Below are 15,116 nucleotides of genomic sequence, written 5' to 3'. Positions count from 1 at the left end.
TCCAGCCGGCAGAGCAATGCTTCATCTCGCCACGCGCACTGCAGAGATGTCACGCCCGAAGATGCCATGTCCCGATCTATGCGACACATGGCCAAGAGTAGAACCGCCAGTGTCGAGAGTGGGCTTCGTGTCACCACAGCTTCAATCAATGCTGGTGCGGGCAGCTCTGCGGCCGTGGTTTTGGCCCGAGGAACAGCTGCTCGACAACGTCGAATTTCCAAGCCTCGGAGTTTTGCTGAGATTGAAGCAGAGGCTCAGATCCATGCGACTGCGGGCATATCAGCGGACAAAGTGGCAGACGAACCTTCTTCGATCCCGCCAGCCTCACTTCCAGCCATACCTGCAGCTCAGACGACCGTTACATCTCGGCCAAAGTCCAACTATGACCTTCGTGCGAATTGGAAAGCCACGGCGTCTGCGCAGGCCAGGGCGTTGCAAGTGAAAAGGATTGAGCACTCTGTCTCCGTTGATCAACTTCGACGACTCCCGCATCCTGCTACAGGCAGCGAGGTTGAGGTGTCCCAAGCCGAGCCTGCCTCGGATTCGAACGTCGCAAACTTCCGTAACATCGCTCAGCGTAAGCCCAGGAGTCCCGTCGATGTGGACACGACTTTACTCCGCATCTCCGCGGGTCCATACGCAGACGCGAAACCGCCATCGCCCGAGAAGAAGTCTCCACCGTTCAGAAGCCACAGCCATACTTTCAACCAGAACCACAACCAGGAGAATGCTCGACCTCCTTCGGCCGCCAAGATGGGTGCAGAAGCGGGGGAGGTGAAGAGAGGTGGTACGCCTCAAAACCCGTTCGAGCTGGAGGCGAATGTCGTGCGGCAGGCTTCCACTCAGGTCAATGGTCACGAGAGTCATGAGTTGTCATGCAATACGCGGACTTCTGCCACGGGACTACCTACTCTGTCGAGTTCAGAGTGGTTGGCTGCCGGCAGCAGCTGCTCGGGTGCACCTTTGAGCAAACACCAGATCCGCGGCGCTGGTGGCAATGTGCGACGAAAGGATGTGGTGGGTGTGGGGTTTGGCAAGTCGAGCGGGACGAAGAGTCAGCCGGCTGTAGGAGAGAAGGATATGGGTGAGAGTGTGGGAAGCGGTGGGGATGGGATTAGGACGTCGCCGGGGCAGAGGTTGGTGAGTTGTTGGTTGAAGGAGGAGGGAAGAGTGGGTGGTGGAGGTGAGAGGGAGAGGGAGAGGAGTGGTGCGACGAGGTTCGTTTGATTTTGAGCTGCGGAGGGTGGGTTTGTGGCGTGGTAATTGGCGGGATCAGCGGGATTGTCAATGGGTTGGTGTTGGATGGAGTGGTGGCAGCTGTGGAATTGGGTTGTGTTGCATGGCTGGTTGGTGCATCGATTTGGGGTGAAGGTATGCTTTTGTATTATTGCTAGAGGTGGCATGGCGGTTGGGTAGTTGGATAGTGGTATTGGGTCTGTGGATGGTTTTTGTCAGACTTGCGTTTCTTCGTGATTTTCTATGCTTCATTCCAACTCGCTGTATATCTTCTTCGCCTTTATGCATTGTCATATATATCCCAGATCCTTACAAGGCATCGCCGAGTATGCACCTTAGAACCCAACAAACTTGATCCTCTCCTCCAACGGCTGCGTATCTCTCACTTTCAAATCATTCCTCGCACTCCCCGCAGGATCACCAAACACCAGCTGCGCCTTCAACTCCCACCCGTCTTGAATGTTGAACGCCTTGGCGACCTTTTCGTTCGCGATGGGGTTGTAGTGCTGTAGATTCGCGCCCAGACCTTCGGCTTCCAGCGCCGTCCAGAGGACGTATTGATGCATGGCCGAGGTGTGTTCGGACCATTGGGGGAAGTGTTCGGCGAATTGGGACATTTTGTCTTGCAGGCCTTTGATTACCGCGCGGTCTTCGTAGAAGAGAGCCTGCCCAACAATGCGTCAGTCGCTGCGAGGTGTATGTCGCTGGAGAGGGTGGATGAACATACCGTTCCATACGCCGCCCGAAACATGGCCATCCGTCCTTTACTACTCTTCTCAAATTGTTCCTCGGGTAACATGCCCTTTAACACTTCCGTCACAATGTCCCAGAATTTCTCATGTTCTTCCTTCACCAGCACCACGAGCCGGGTGGATTGGGAATTGAAACTGGAAGGGGTGTTGAGGATCGTGGCTTCGACGAGTTCTTTGATGCGGGCGTCGGAGATGGTGGATGTATTGGAGAGGGGGTAGATGGAGCGGCGGAGCTCGGTGGCTGCTTTGAAGGGGATGGTGTCGAAGGTCATTTTAGGGGTGGTGGTGGAGAAGGAGGCTGAGGTTGTTGAGGGAGAGGGCGGAAAGGGTTTTTGGAGGATGGATGTAGGACGAAGGGGCAGAAGTTTGGAGAATTGACGCAGGAGTGGGGTGCGTTGCATGGTCGAGGAGGAAGAAGGAGAAGCAGTGTCGTGATGGAGGGGCACGAGCAGGTAGAACTATGCCAGCAACAATCCCAGGGAGAAGATGACGAATGCCGCCAGATTCCGGGCGGGAGCGTGGCGCATTTGATGGAGGGTTTGAATCAATTCCGTCGGTCAAGTTGGATCACATTAGAGAGCACCCCCGCCATGATGTTTGAAGTCGTTTAGCCAATTAATAATAATTGAAAGGACTGCCCTGACGAAATGTGCCTGAATTTAGGGCGCGGGAAATAGCGCTTCCCCGATTCGGGTCAATTTGGCTCCAATATCGCCCGAAGTCCTCAAATTCATCTCATCATGCTATTCCACCTCCACCCTTCCTCTCCTTCCTCTCCTCCGTCAAGATCGTATCCATATTCTGCTTCACCTTGTCCTGCAGTAACCGAATCATCAACTGCATCACAGCGTCCTGGAACTCCCCTCTCGGCCTCTCCTTGTGCCATGTATGGTGGCGCAAGAAATTGCCATTGCAGTCGCTCAAGACTACGCTGTTGAAAGGCCCGGGTCGCTCTTCTGTCGCGCCGGGCCAGGACATGGCGTCGTCACAGGCGATGGGCTGGCAGATGCAGGATTAGCAAGACGCCTCAGCTGTTCATGAGGAAGGGATTCGTCCGACTCACCACGATGTTGTCGCCGTCCGGGTTGAAGTCGTATCGGATGTATTCGGAAAAAGCCCGCTGCTCGTGGCTCCATTCGGTTTTCCAGTGCGCGCAGCCTTCGTAGCGGGTTTCGGTCGGGCAGTCACCCCAGGCCTTCAGAAGCGAAGTACAGAAGTCAGCAGGTATCTCGTCGAATGATGGAGCCATGCCATCCGAACTCAGTCACTCACCTGTAAAATCTCCAAGGTATGCGGCAAATTCTGCACAATCACGACACCAGCATTTAGGACAGTCAAGCCTCTACTATCTTTGCCCCGAATATAGTCCGTCTCCCAGATCTGCGTCTCAACATCCCACGGCAGAGCGATGGAGGTCCGCTCGGTGATATTCCATCGATTGAACAGCCACTCCAACGGCACGTCCTTGTGCGTGATCGTCACATCGGCGTCCATGGTCATGACAAAGTCGTAGTCGTTATCCCTCAGCAGCGAAGCGAGGAGATGCGGCCGGATCCAGGTGTCGTAATATCCCTTCATGTGCTGCGCGTGGTAGAATTTGTAGTCGTAGCCGTGAATTTGAGCGAAGCTTTTGACTGGCGACGCCGCGCAGGGAGAAGTCGTCCTGGCCGAAATTATGATACACAATCGCCCAGAGAAATACTGCTCCGACGCCCGCCAGCACAAACACGCGCAATGAAGGCAACATTGCTGCCACGCCGGTCCAGGCCAGACGAAGGAACCGAGGCGGTCATCATGGCGCAGAAGACAACTCGAGGTCATGTCAACGATTTGCGAAGAGAAGGCCGAATGAAACTCTCGACGGGGTTGATGCTGAACTGGAAGAATCATGACAGGGACCAGGGATCCCAATCATCGCAATCATCCTCATCTCAATCGATCAATGGAACTCGGAATACATGCGACAAGACTTCAATGTTGGCCATCACCATTTCCAGCACGGCGCATCCTGTTCCTCCTCCGACTTGTCCCGGTCTTGGATCTTCTCTGGTTCCTCTCCTCTGATGATATCCTCCAAATCATCCTCATCCTCATCGGGTACATCCATCACCAATGCAAGGCTGGAAATCGCACGCAATGCGCTCCAACAAAACCCCGGCCGGCGGGCATGGCATGGGCATTCTGTGTGATTACATGTGACAACAGCTGGACCACCCAGGATACCCTCGTTGTATCGAAAGGGTCAAGCCTGTCAGCCACTACTTTTCATGGCCTTCTAATCCAGTAACGCGGTCCCGGTGCCCCCTTCTCACAAGCCCCAATCCAAGGTAACTCAAGGATCCGTTCTGTCAGCGCCGAGGACTCAAGAAAGGTGACATTGAGAGATGATAAAAAGGAATGACGCTCGCCCACACTCATCCCGCCCTCACGACGACAATAATGCCACGCCGTGTTCCCTAGCCATGGCCCTCCGCACACGGCAAGACAACATCATCCTCATCCTCTCCTGCTTAGGCACAGCACTCGTCCTCTACGCCCTCCACATCACCCACAACCTCCGCGCGCCCCACTTCGACCCGTCCTCATACTCCTCCTTCTCCTCCTCCAACAAACCCATCCCCAACATCGTCCACTACGTCTACATCCTCTCCGAAAACACCACCGACTTCTCCTTCCGCTTCTCCGCCGTCCTCTCCGTCTGCGCGACCCTGAAATACTGGCAACCCGACACCATCTACCTCCACACCAACGCTCCTCCAGACTCCCTCGCCCGCGCCCGCTCCGGCGAAGCAGGAAAATGGACCCAACTCATCTTCTCCATCCCCCAACTCACCATCCTCCCCGCCGAACCCCCGCATAACACCTCCCGCGGCATCCCCATCACACTCATGGAACACAAATCCGACTTTGTCCGCGTCGCCGCCATCCGTAACTACGGCGGCACATACATCGACTTCGACGTCCACCCTCTAAAAGACATCGCTCCTCTCCGCTCGTCCGGCTTCCAGGCCATCGCAGGCCGCCAACAGGGCCGCATGATTTGCTCGGGAGTCTTCATGACCCAACCCCACTCCCGCATGATCGAACTCTGGCACGAACTCATGGACGCCTGGTTCGACGGCTCATGGTCGAAGCACTCCAACTACGCCCTCACCATTCTCGGACAACAACTCGTCGCCCATCCCGGCACGAAAGACATGCTCATCGTGGAGCGGGACGCGTTCGCGCCGTGGAGTTGGACGCTGTCGGATAAAACCCCTCTCCTTCAAGTCCACCGCGATCAAGTCTCCGCTCTCGACCTGATCGACGAAAACGGACATCTTCCCGACTACCCCATCTCCCCATCTTCACCTCTAGAACATTGGTCCGACTTGAACAAACTCCCTCGACGTCCCCCCTGGGCGAACGATTGGGCCGCATCGTATATGCTCCACGCGTTCTCTCACGAACAGGACAATTTCGTGAACATTCCCGGTTTCAGAGGGATATCCCCGAGATATGTGTTGGAGAGGAGGAGTAATTTCGCGAGGGCGGTGTATCCGGTTGCGAGGGAGTTGTACGAGATGGGGTTGATTGAGGTGGATGATCCGGTCAAGTTTCCGTTGCCGTTGCCCGAAAGGGAAGGGGAGGGTGGGTAGGTGGGAAGAGCTTGACTTGATGAAGAGACAAAGGGAGAGGAACAGAAGGAGAGAGGACGAACACAGCATCCCGCTTTTCCTCCGCTCAGGCGTCTATGAGGTTCATCAGATGAAGCGCAGCGTTCTGGAAGCCGAGAATTCTCTCGAGGAGTTGGCGATTCCAAGAACTGCAGACTGATAATTCAACGACATCAATCGCGTTGTTATTTCCAAGTATATCGGGGCAGCACTCAGCAAGTCTCATCTTGCCACTTTCATAGAACGAATGCGAACGTCTCAAAATCCTCAAGTCGACCACAATAACATTATTCTCAAAAACCAGGATACATACAAACCGCTTCTTCCTCACAGCAAATTTTTTCGCGCGGAGAAACAGAAATTATAGCTCTGATGGGTATTGAAGCTGCATCTCATCTCTTCTCCGTTGTTCCAGCCTCGTCTCCCGCTAATGTCCCTCCTCACACCATTTCTCCTTGCTCTTCATCTCTCCTCCCGTCATTCCATCACCTCCACTTCAGTGCTGCGCTCCTCCAACACTCTCGTCGTCGTCACCACCCACAGGCTGGCTGCTGGGAGTGTGCTCCCGGTTCATGCGGGATTCCAACTCCTTGAGTTGAGACTCACGAGCAAGCAGTTCCTGCCTCTTCTCGTTGATCTCACGCTGCACCTTGACCTCAATCTCGCGCAACTTCTCCTCCTCACGGCGCAGTTGCTCTTCCTTCAGACGCACAGACTGGCTGGCCAAGCTCTGTGGGTCGAGGCTGTCGCCGTTGTCCAAGCCTGTCATGTCGCTTCCACCGGCCACGCTCTTAGACAACTTCTCGGTACGGTAGTTCTCGTAGAGGAAGTCGTGGGTGATTTCCTTGAGATCGGCGAGATGGGAGTGGAGAAGAGCGGAGCGAATCGCGAGGAAGTCGGAGTGGCGCGGGTTATCAACTTCCACCACACCCCATGGGTATTGGCGAGCACGCACACGCTTGCCGTCGAGCTCAATGACCTCATCCGAGCCGACAATAGCGAATGGCATCAGGCCGCGAAGCTCGGCGTTCTCCTCCACGGTATCCTCATCATCCTCTTCAATGTCGTATGGGAAGTTGTAGACGGGAATGCGGTAGTGCTCGATGTCCTCCATGATGAGCTTTTTGCTCTCGGCGAGTTCGAGTGGCGTGAGGGAGTCGGCCTTGCCGATGACGGGAATGACGTTGACACGAGGGCTGAGACGGCGCATGAGCTCAATGTCGAGTTCGCGGAGACCATGGCCTGGAGAGAAGAGGTGTCAGTGTGAGCAGCACGCGAGGTAGTCATCAAATCTCACCTGTTGGCGCGATGAAGTACAGAAGAATGTGGATTCTGTTATCACGGAATCGCGGGTTGCGCTTGATTCTGCTCTCTTCAGCCAAGATGTCATCATATTGCCTCTCCAAAAAGGTGGAGATCTCGCTGAAGGAAGCCTCGTTGTCAATGCTGTCGCCGAAGCCGGGTGTGTCGACGATGGTGAGTGAGACACGAGTGCCTTCCTCGTCCAACTCCAGCTCGACGGTCACAGGCTTGATCTTGACGCCCTCTTCGACGTGCGCGGTGGTGGGATCATCGGCATCGAGCGGTGTGAGGACCTGACGGCCGCAGAGAGTGTTGACGAATGTGGTGCGACCGGTGCCGGAAGCGCCGCAGACCATCAGACAGAACTGGATTCCCTTTTTGACATTCTTCTTGCGGCGAAGTTTGATGGCGGATGTGGAGGTAGACATGCTGGCGGGCGAGTCGGAGCGCAAGGAGACTATCCTGGCGGTTGGCTCGTGGCGGGTTCGGATGGGTGGTGAGGCTTGTCGTGGTCGAGGAGGACTGCTGGGTCGCGATGTTGTCAGCAAGTGAGCGGCGCGGTGGTGTTGGATGCGTCGAGGGTGGTATTGGGTGGTGGAGTGAAGGGAGGTAGGGGTAGGTTGGGCGGAGCGGAATGGCAGGAAGAGTCCTCCGCCGTGGTTGCCTGGCAGTGTGAGCGTACTGACCTTGCGTGTGTGGCCTCTGTGGGAGGGATCGATGAGGCTGATTCGGAAGGAAAGGGCAATTGTCGTCGTGGAGAAACAACAACTCTTCTCTCTCACTCACTTGCGGACGGGGAACTCTCAATGGCAAAGGGGGTTCTTGGTTCTTGCTTCTTGCTTGGTGCAGGGCGAGCGGGCCGGCCCATTCCGCTCAATTTTGCGGAGGACAACTTCATGTCCGTGGGTCCCGTCCTGACTAAGCGGATCTAGTCGAACATCATGGATCCACATCCAACACGCATGTGATGGCACACTCACGACATGGTCTCGGACATCTCGTCGAGACACAATCCGATCTGATCTCTGGTACGGATATCGGTCCATCGTCCTACAAGAAAGTCATCCTACGCCCACGGACTCTTCGATGTCGTCCTACTGAAGACTCCGTTCTATGCGCACTCGGAATCCTACTAGGACTGCCTGATCGGGACCATGGAAGCCAAGAGCAGCATGGCAGGATGAGGGATTGACTGCTACGGTGAATCTGTACTCTGTACTATTGTTCAACATGAACACTCGCCAGGCGATCCAGCCATCCAACACGCCCAACGTTCTCTCCATCTCCATCTCCGCCTCCCGCAAACGCTTCATCGCTGGTCTGGCCGATGGCTTCCGTGTCTTTCGCCTGGACAATTGCCTGACGACATATCACCCCGCTCTTCCATCGCCATATGGTGCGTCAATCACTGCCGTTCTGGATGACCGATATGTTGCCTACGTTCCCACTCACAAGTCGGAGGACGGCAGCGGACCAAATGTCGTCATCTTCTGGGACTGCGTACTGGAGCGGGAACTTACTCGATTCGATCTGCATGAACAGGTCTTGGGACTGAGGTTGAGCTCCAAATGGTTGGCAGTGATCCTTCAAGAAAGGACGATACTGTTTCAACACCAAGAAATCCAACCTCAGGCACCACCTTCACCGCCGCCGGAGGACACCTCTTCACCGACCAGCGTGGAACCGAAGGATGAGTCGTGGCGCATACCGAATCGAGTTCACTCCCTCCACAACACCTCTCACAATCCCTTCGCTCTCTGCTGTCTCACAAATGACCTCCTCGTCCTCCCTGCGCAAAGCACCGGCCAGATACAGCTCATCTCTCTCCTCCCTAAAGCATCCACCAACAAACGTGTTGTACGCGCTCATAACTCTTCTCTTCGCGCTGTCGCTCTCTCCCCGGACGGCTCACTCCTGGTCACCACCAGCGAGCAAGGTACGCTACTTCGAGTCTTCACCACCAGTACACTCGATCAGATTGCCGAGTTCCGACGTGGTCTCGATCACGCCATCATTTATGACCTCGCCTTCAGTCCCGGAAACCGCTGGCTGGCCTCGACAAGTGATAAAGGAACACTACACGTCTTCGATCTGCGACCATCAGATACACAAGTCCGCACACCAGCTCCAAGTACTACTGCTCCTGCTCCTCGTCCAGCCCGCCTCTCCAATCCAGCCTCCGTCACACCTTCGATGACCTCCGCACCCATCGCGCCCAGTGCCGCCGGACAAGCAACAAGCATTCAAGAATACTACAATCTCCTACCCATCCCTCCTCCGGTCATTGCTCCACCCACAGGCTCATCTCAATCCACCTTCGCATCCGCCTTCAAGAACGCACCTTTTGCCTCACGACTTCTCTCCGACTCCAGAAGTGCAGCCTCTCACTCCTTTCATCTCGGCTCTGATCCAGCACATTGGCAAACCGGTCGGCCGGAGTACTCATGGACTGTGCTACCGAGTGGCGGTCGGAAGAGGGTGCGGAATGAGGTTCAGCCAAGACCGGGAGAACCGAGTGGGAGAGCGGTGAAGGGTGTGTTGACATTCATGCCGGCTGGGTGGAACGGAGATGGAGTTGGAGACGCGAGTGAGGAGAGTGTCAAAATGGTAGTGATTGGAGGAGGTGTAGAGGGAAGATGGGAAGAATTTCAGTTGAGAGGAGGGGAGACGGGTGGAGGACTCCACGGATGGATCTTGGAAAGGAGAGGGTTCAGGAGATTTTTGACGAGGCAGTTTGTCGAGTGATGCATGAGGGACGATTATGTTACGAGATGGAACGAAGGAAATTTCGAGGTTTCGATTGCGCTACGATACGTTCGCTTGACCAAAGCTGAAGCCGGCCACCGCGACGAGCGATGACGATGCGACCTGCAATGAGGAGGGACGGGAGCCTTCAACACGTAAGACCCATCACGACTCACGACGAAGGCCACGCCCGATGCACGACGTTGAAATGTTTCGGACCGAGTGTGCGATGAGGAGCTCCAGAGACCACGAATCAAGATCTACCACAAATTCCACGGTTCCTGTTCAACTTCGCCATCGAGAATCTCCCTCGCAAAGTAGTTGTACTTCCGGGTGCTACACCACCTCAATTCCAAGCCCCCAACTTTGGGCAAGATCAAGGGGCCCGGTCCAACGCCCGCCGCCCAGAACGATTCGGACAAAAGCTGCTCCACAAAACTCATGTCTACTCGCTCGACCACATCGGCGATAGGTCCGATGTGGTTTCGACGCACACCGAACTTGCATTTGACGTGCTTGTAGTGCTGGAAGCAAGTATGCGATGGCCACGGGACCAGCATCATCTTGGGTGTCGAGCTCCCGATCGACCGTCCACGACGCTGCCTCTCCATCGCCTCCGCGCAGAATGCCAGTCGTGTCGTCTCCGGCGCGCTGATGTCCAACGACGTCAGGTAACCACCGAATATGGCATCCTCAACAACGTACCCGCATTCAGACAGGGCAGAATCGCCGTAGAACGTCTCGGTATACGGGGAGAGTCCATTGTGCGCCGTCTCGAGCACATGAAAGAGCTCATGCACGAGCGTGGTTGCGAATTGGAACAAGTAATACGACAGGGCCGTCCGTCCATGGTACGAAAACTCCAGCCGTGGACCCGCACCTGCTTCGAGCCATCGCATGGCGAAATCGATGTGCCAGAATAGATGCGCGCCAATTTTGACGGTGCATTGTCGTCCGCGCGGGAAGGTTGCCAAGAGGTCTTCGGGGAGTGAGTCGGAGCTTTGGACTTTCCTGCCGCCTGTGCCGCCGTATGTGTAGATGTCGATGTCGAACAAGGGAATGATTTGAGTCAGGATCTCCTCGGCGCGACGACGCATCGTATCGTCCACGACTTCGTGCTCGGGTTTGGGATGATGACTGGGTACACTGTAGCGATCGGCTGGATTCCTCGCTGCCGCGCGGGATGCATCCACGTCCGCCCAGGTGCTCGCCTGGAATACTCCGTTCGCATCTTCGACTCGCAAATCTCCGTCGGCCATGACGACGATGAGTTTCACGACGCTGTCGAGCGTGAGGAAGCGGGAAGCGAGTCGGAGGGCGGGTTCAATGGCGGCGTAGTTGAAAGCCGGAGCGTGGGCTGCCTGTTTGGGATCTGATTGCGGATTGAATTGGGATGAGGCGAAGAGGGCGGAGATGGGGTTGGAGAGGCTGGATGGAGTGGTTATGGGTTTGTCGGAGTGGGCGAAGAATGGCTCACAGCAGATGTTTGAGCAAGGCTCAGGGGTGGAGGAGGTTGGGTTTGGGTCGGACATGGTTGAGGTTGCTGCTTGAGTTGGTCTTTTGGCGGTTGGGTTGGCTTGGGTTGGGAGTGCTGGCCAGCAGCACGATTCTCGATGATGGATCAGGGACTCGAGGGAACCTTGAAGGGAGTGGTGTGCATCATACATAACGGCATGCACCAGCTCCTCCGCCGTAGGAAGTCCTTTGTGCGTGGTACAAGAGACGCTTTGTCTGCGTTGTCCACCATCCCACCTAGACACAAAGAGAGCACAATAACATTCACTGTCGGCATCAAAGTCACGATCCCTTGTTAGCCTCCTACCTGACCGCGAATCCGCGTGTTGATTGAGACCTGATCTCATTCTGCCTCCGAAGACGTGGGAAGTCGGCCTGGAGTAAGATCACGAGAGTCTTGTCTAGACCGCCAATGCAGCGAAGGATGGCAGATACGGACTCATGGCATTGGTGCAGCATGGTAACGAAGTGGAACAATTGTAGAAGCCCGAACAGTTTACTCTGAGATAGAAGCGAAACCAATCATAGAAGCAACGAAGCAAAAATGCATCCATCCACTGCTAGTTGCTTCCGTCGCCATCCTCCACCGCAGCTCTATCCATCATCCTCCTGGTGAACCAAAAACAGCTTGTACAATCCTGCCCGAGCTTCTTCATCGTACTTGACATGTCCCGCTGCCAAGCCGGAGCAACACTGATGTTGAGTGTGCGACGATCGCACGTTGCTCCTTCTGCAGGAACATCATGTCAGCGAGGTCGCTCGTCGTTGATGTATCCTTTGTCTCTTCCTCGTATACCCTAACCCTAAGAGACCATTGCTTTCGCCTCAGCCAGTGTGATTCCGGTCGGACGGCCCGAACACTGTGTAAAGGAGGACAGGCGCCGAGTACAAAGGGGAGACATCTCAATCCTGGCAGACAGCAATCAGTATTGCTGTCAAAAGACATTATGTAAATGTACATCTAAGGAATCATATCTATTTTATGGCCCATGGGAACCAGTCCTGTACACCTGCTCCTTTTATCTCTGTACAACATATCCTCACCACTCCTCCTCCATCGCCTCAACTAGGCGAGTATTTACTCAACTTCCTGATCTTCTCTCCATAGATGAAGAACAGAATCGGCACCGGGAAAAGCGCCACACACAGGAATGCCAACAAGCTCATCGCCCACGGCACTCCCAGCTTGTTGAACATTGGGACCGCGAACATGGGGAAGCCGGCGCCGACCCAGGATCGGAAGAAGGTGTTGGCTGCAATGGCGGAGTTGGCGTTCCACTTGTAGACATCTAGAATGGAGGGCACGATGGTCAGCGATGCTGGGACGACGAGAATTGTATGTACTACGAGCTCTGGCACCGCTCGAGACACGGTCTGGGATGCTAAAGGCCTTGCATGGATGGACTTACCGATAATGTAGTTCAACCCTTGCAAGAACACCATCATAACTCCTGCGCCGATTGGTGCCGCGGCTATAATCTGAGGCCATGGCGTGATGTTAGGTGAAGAGCACCATGCAAACTGTTTGGGCAGTTAGTACGCATCACAAGTGTAGGACAGGGAATCTAAGCATACCCAAAATAGACCAATGGGCAAAAGGGCACCTCCAATAATCATAGGCAGAAGACGCTCTTCTGGAACGACGGTGCCATTGTTCTCCTTCAGCTTGCGAGCGAAGCGAGTCTTGGTCATGGTTGCGATGATGCCGCAGCCGCAGAGGACACCGATCAGAACGGCGAGGAAGGGCAGGGAGCCGACGCCGAGATTGTAGCCGCGCTGCTGTTGAAAGGTGATGGGGAACGCTTCGAAGAAGAGGTAGATGATACCTGCAAAAGTATGGTGTTAGCTGATTTGGTGCATTGCTGAGGACAACGAGGGCAGCATACCGTAGATGAGAGACATGTACAGCGTGACAAGCACCAAGATCGGTTCCAGAGCAAGCATCTTGAATGGTCGGAGGATGTATTGCTCGCCGATCTGCTTCAAGTCGATTTGCTTCTCATCGGCCGGAGCATGGATGGCCCAGTTGCGGGTCTTGTAGCGTAGCTTCTTGGCCCTGCGCTGGAGCAGTACGGGAGCGTATGTCTCAGGGATAATGATGAAGCCGATCGTGCCGAACAACGCAGCCATGATCATGGTGATCCATTGCGTCCACCGCCAGCCGAGGTGGCTCATGGTGATGAAACCACCCATGATGGGTCCCAGGGTCTGCAATTCGTCAGAAAGATTGTCGAAGCTCGGTGCAGCACTGCAGACTCACAGGTCCAATGAATGTCGCCGAACCGAAAATGGTCAGCGCCACACCACGGTTGACTGGGTCAAAGAAGTCCGCGAGGGCTCCGCCAACGACAGCGAGCGGCGCGGAGGCGAAGAACCCTCCAAAGAATCTGCACACAAAAATCGTCTGCAGATTTGTGGCTACGGCGACCGGAATCTGGAAGATGGCGAAGATGAAGTATCCGGTAAACAGGGGAATGCGTCTTCCGTACAGCTCGGAGATCGGTCCCTAATGACACAAGCCTGGTCAGCCATGTTTCAAACTCTTCATATCCTCAATGCAAGTACTCACCCAAACGATAGGTCCAAAAGCGAAGCCCAGAACGAAGAGAGCCAATCCCAGAATCATGACTTCCTCGCTGACGCCGAACTGCATTGCCGTGACCATAGTCGCACTGCTGAAGACGGACGAGGCGAACGTGACAACCAAAGTCATCAAACCCATAGACACTGCCATGGTCCACTTCCTGGCCGGAGCGAAATTCATGGGGTTCTCTTTATCATCATCTCCATCCCAGTCCACGACATTTGGGTCTTTCTCTTCATCGTCCTTTGATCCCGACTGCTCTTTCTTGGCGTCGCCCTTTTCTGCGTCTCTGTCCTCGTCGTTGGAAGTACCAGCCGCATCAGAGTCCTTCTCATCCTCGCTGGAAGACTTCAGGTCGTCGTGGTCATTGACAATGCCATCCGGAGCGTAAGTCTTGCGTCCGCTTCCTGTGCGAATGATGCCGGATCCATATTGAGCAGTGTCCGCCATGGCGAGAGCCTGTCAAGTACTGAGGTACTTTGATAGGCTTTGAGGCGATTGACCAGTCCTGGAAGAGAAATGCAGACAGAATGGTAAAGCAAAACAGCACAGAAAGCCTTACCGTAGCAGAAAGAGATGTAGTTGAGCCTACTCCCATCGCGCATCATCACATCGAGTTGCACTTCCGCGCAGCCGCTTTGTTGGGGTGACGACATCAGAAGAGACATGAGGCCTAGCTCGGCAGTTTTCTTTGAGGTTTGGGCGGTTCAGAACAATAAGGTTGTGCTAGTGAGGTGCCAATATCATTCTTTGGAATGCTTCGATGAAATAGCATCCGCCTCCGGTCCGGAGTCCGATCGAAAGAGTTGATCATATTCGTGGACCTTTGGCCAATGTACAAGCATGCACGAGAGGTCGAGAGATCTGTGTCCAGTATATTCAACCAGGTGAACAATGCGCACCTGAGCTTCGAAACCGGATGAAAGCGGCATCGAGGTTATAGATGACGTCTACGACCAAACGAAGAGACTTCAGCCTCTCGACGATCGGCCCGGAGGTACGGCTCCTTGGCGTGGCAGATGTGATGTACGGCGGTATATGTTTAGCAGCGATGTGGTCCTCGATTGGATTGGAAATCACAGGTGACACTGTGACAGATGTCGTCGTGCGCATTCGGCCTTTGACGGGCGAAATGCGTTCCAGGAGGCGTTGACAGCAAGTCCGTTGGCCCAATAATGCGCCCAATAATGCTTGCAAGCTGCGAGCCGTCTTTCACACGTCCAATCACGCCGTGGCGGCGTGCTGGAATCCCGGCTCCAGCGTCTGCGTCAGATCATCTTGAATCGGCCTTCGCTGGATAACATGTTAGTCCTTCCCTCGCAATAG

General features: G+C 54.9%; 7 protein-coding genes across 7 annotated transcripts; 2 read left to right on the top strand and 5 right to left on the bottom strand.

Moving 5' to 3' along the window:
* Window positions 1–1,465: 1,465 nt before the first annotated feature.
* On the bottom strand, window positions 1,466–2,260 carry MYCGRDRAFT_70555 (uncharacterized protein; the record flags this gene model as incomplete). Its single annotated transcript, XM_003854084.1, has 2 exons — window positions 1,466–1,901; window positions 1,964–2,260. 2 exons carry the CDS (start codon window positions 2,258–2,260, stop codon window positions 1,572–1,574), a joined length of 627 nt encoding a protein of 208 aa, XP_003854132.1.
* A 466-nt stretch (window positions 2,261–2,726) lies between these two features.
* On the bottom strand, window positions 2,727–4,095 carry MYCGRDRAFT_92195 (uncharacterized protein; the record flags this gene model as incomplete). The annotated part of the gene is made up of 4 exons (XM_003854083.1): window positions 2,727–2,987; window positions 3,052–3,183; window positions 3,261–3,651; window positions 3,977–4,095. 4 exons carry the CDS (start codon window positions 4,093–4,095, stop codon window positions 2,727–2,729), a joined length of 903 nt encoding a protein of 300 aa, XP_003854131.1.
* Window positions 4,096–4,576: 481 nt separating this feature from the next.
* Window positions 4,577–5,575, top strand: MYCGRDRAFT_25601 (uncharacterized protein; the record flags this gene model as incomplete). The annotated part of the gene is made up of 1 exon (XM_003854112.1): window positions 4,577–5,575. A coding segment is annotated over one exon (999 nt), but the record flags the coding sequence as incomplete, so codon positions are not given.
* A 565-nt stretch (window positions 5,576–6,140) lies between these two features.
* Window positions 6,141–7,722, bottom strand: MYCGRDRAFT_99758 (septin CDC11; the record flags this gene model as incomplete). The annotated part of the gene is made up of 3 exons (XM_003854082.1): window positions 6,141–6,886; window positions 6,942–7,471; window positions 7,633–7,722. The coding sequence occupies 2 exons, from the start codon at window positions 7,372–7,374 to the stop codon at window positions 6,141–6,143; spliced, it is 1,179 nt and encodes a 392-aa protein (XP_003854130.1).
* A 454-nt stretch (window positions 7,723–8,176) lies between these two features.
* MYCGRDRAFT_70550 (uncharacterized protein) lies at window positions 8,177–10,089 on the top strand (the record flags this gene model as incomplete). The annotated part of the gene is made up of 2 exons (XM_003854113.1): window positions 8,177–9,058; window positions 9,281–10,089. The coding sequence occupies 2 exons, from the start codon at window positions 8,177–8,179 to the stop codon at window positions 9,689–9,691; spliced, it is 1,293 nt and encodes a 430-aa protein (XP_003854161.1).
* A 26-nt stretch (window positions 10,090–10,115) lies between these two features.
* On the bottom strand, window positions 10,116–11,436 carry MYCGRDRAFT_103973 (uncharacterized protein; the record flags this gene model as incomplete). The annotated part of the gene is made up of 1 exon (XM_003854081.1): window positions 10,116–11,436. A coding segment is annotated over one exon (1,242 nt), but the record flags the coding sequence as incomplete, so codon positions are not given.
* Window positions 11,437–12,268: 832 nt separating this feature from the next.
* MYCGRDRAFT_70547 (uncharacterized protein) lies at window positions 12,269–14,331 on the bottom strand (the record flags this gene model as incomplete). The annotated part of the gene is made up of 6 exons (XM_003854080.1): window positions 12,269–12,495; window positions 12,616–12,727; window positions 12,782–13,032; window positions 13,093–13,414; window positions 13,467–13,712; window positions 13,776–14,331. 6 exons carry the CDS (start codon window positions 14,238–14,240, stop codon window positions 12,269–12,271), a joined length of 1,623 nt encoding a protein of 540 aa, XP_003854128.1.
* Between the last annotated feature and the right edge of the window lie 785 nt (window positions 14,332–15,116).

Source organism: Zymoseptoria tritici, chromosome 3 (assembly GCF_000219625.1).
Source record: "Zymoseptoria tritici IPO323 chromosome 3, whole genome shotgun sequence".
In the NCBI taxonomy this organism is placed as follows: domain Eukaryota; kingdom Fungi; phylum Ascomycota; class Dothideomycetes; order Mycosphaerellales; family Mycosphaerellaceae; genus Zymoseptoria; species Zymoseptoria tritici.
This window is presented reverse-complemented; position numbering and strand designations above follow the sequence as displayed.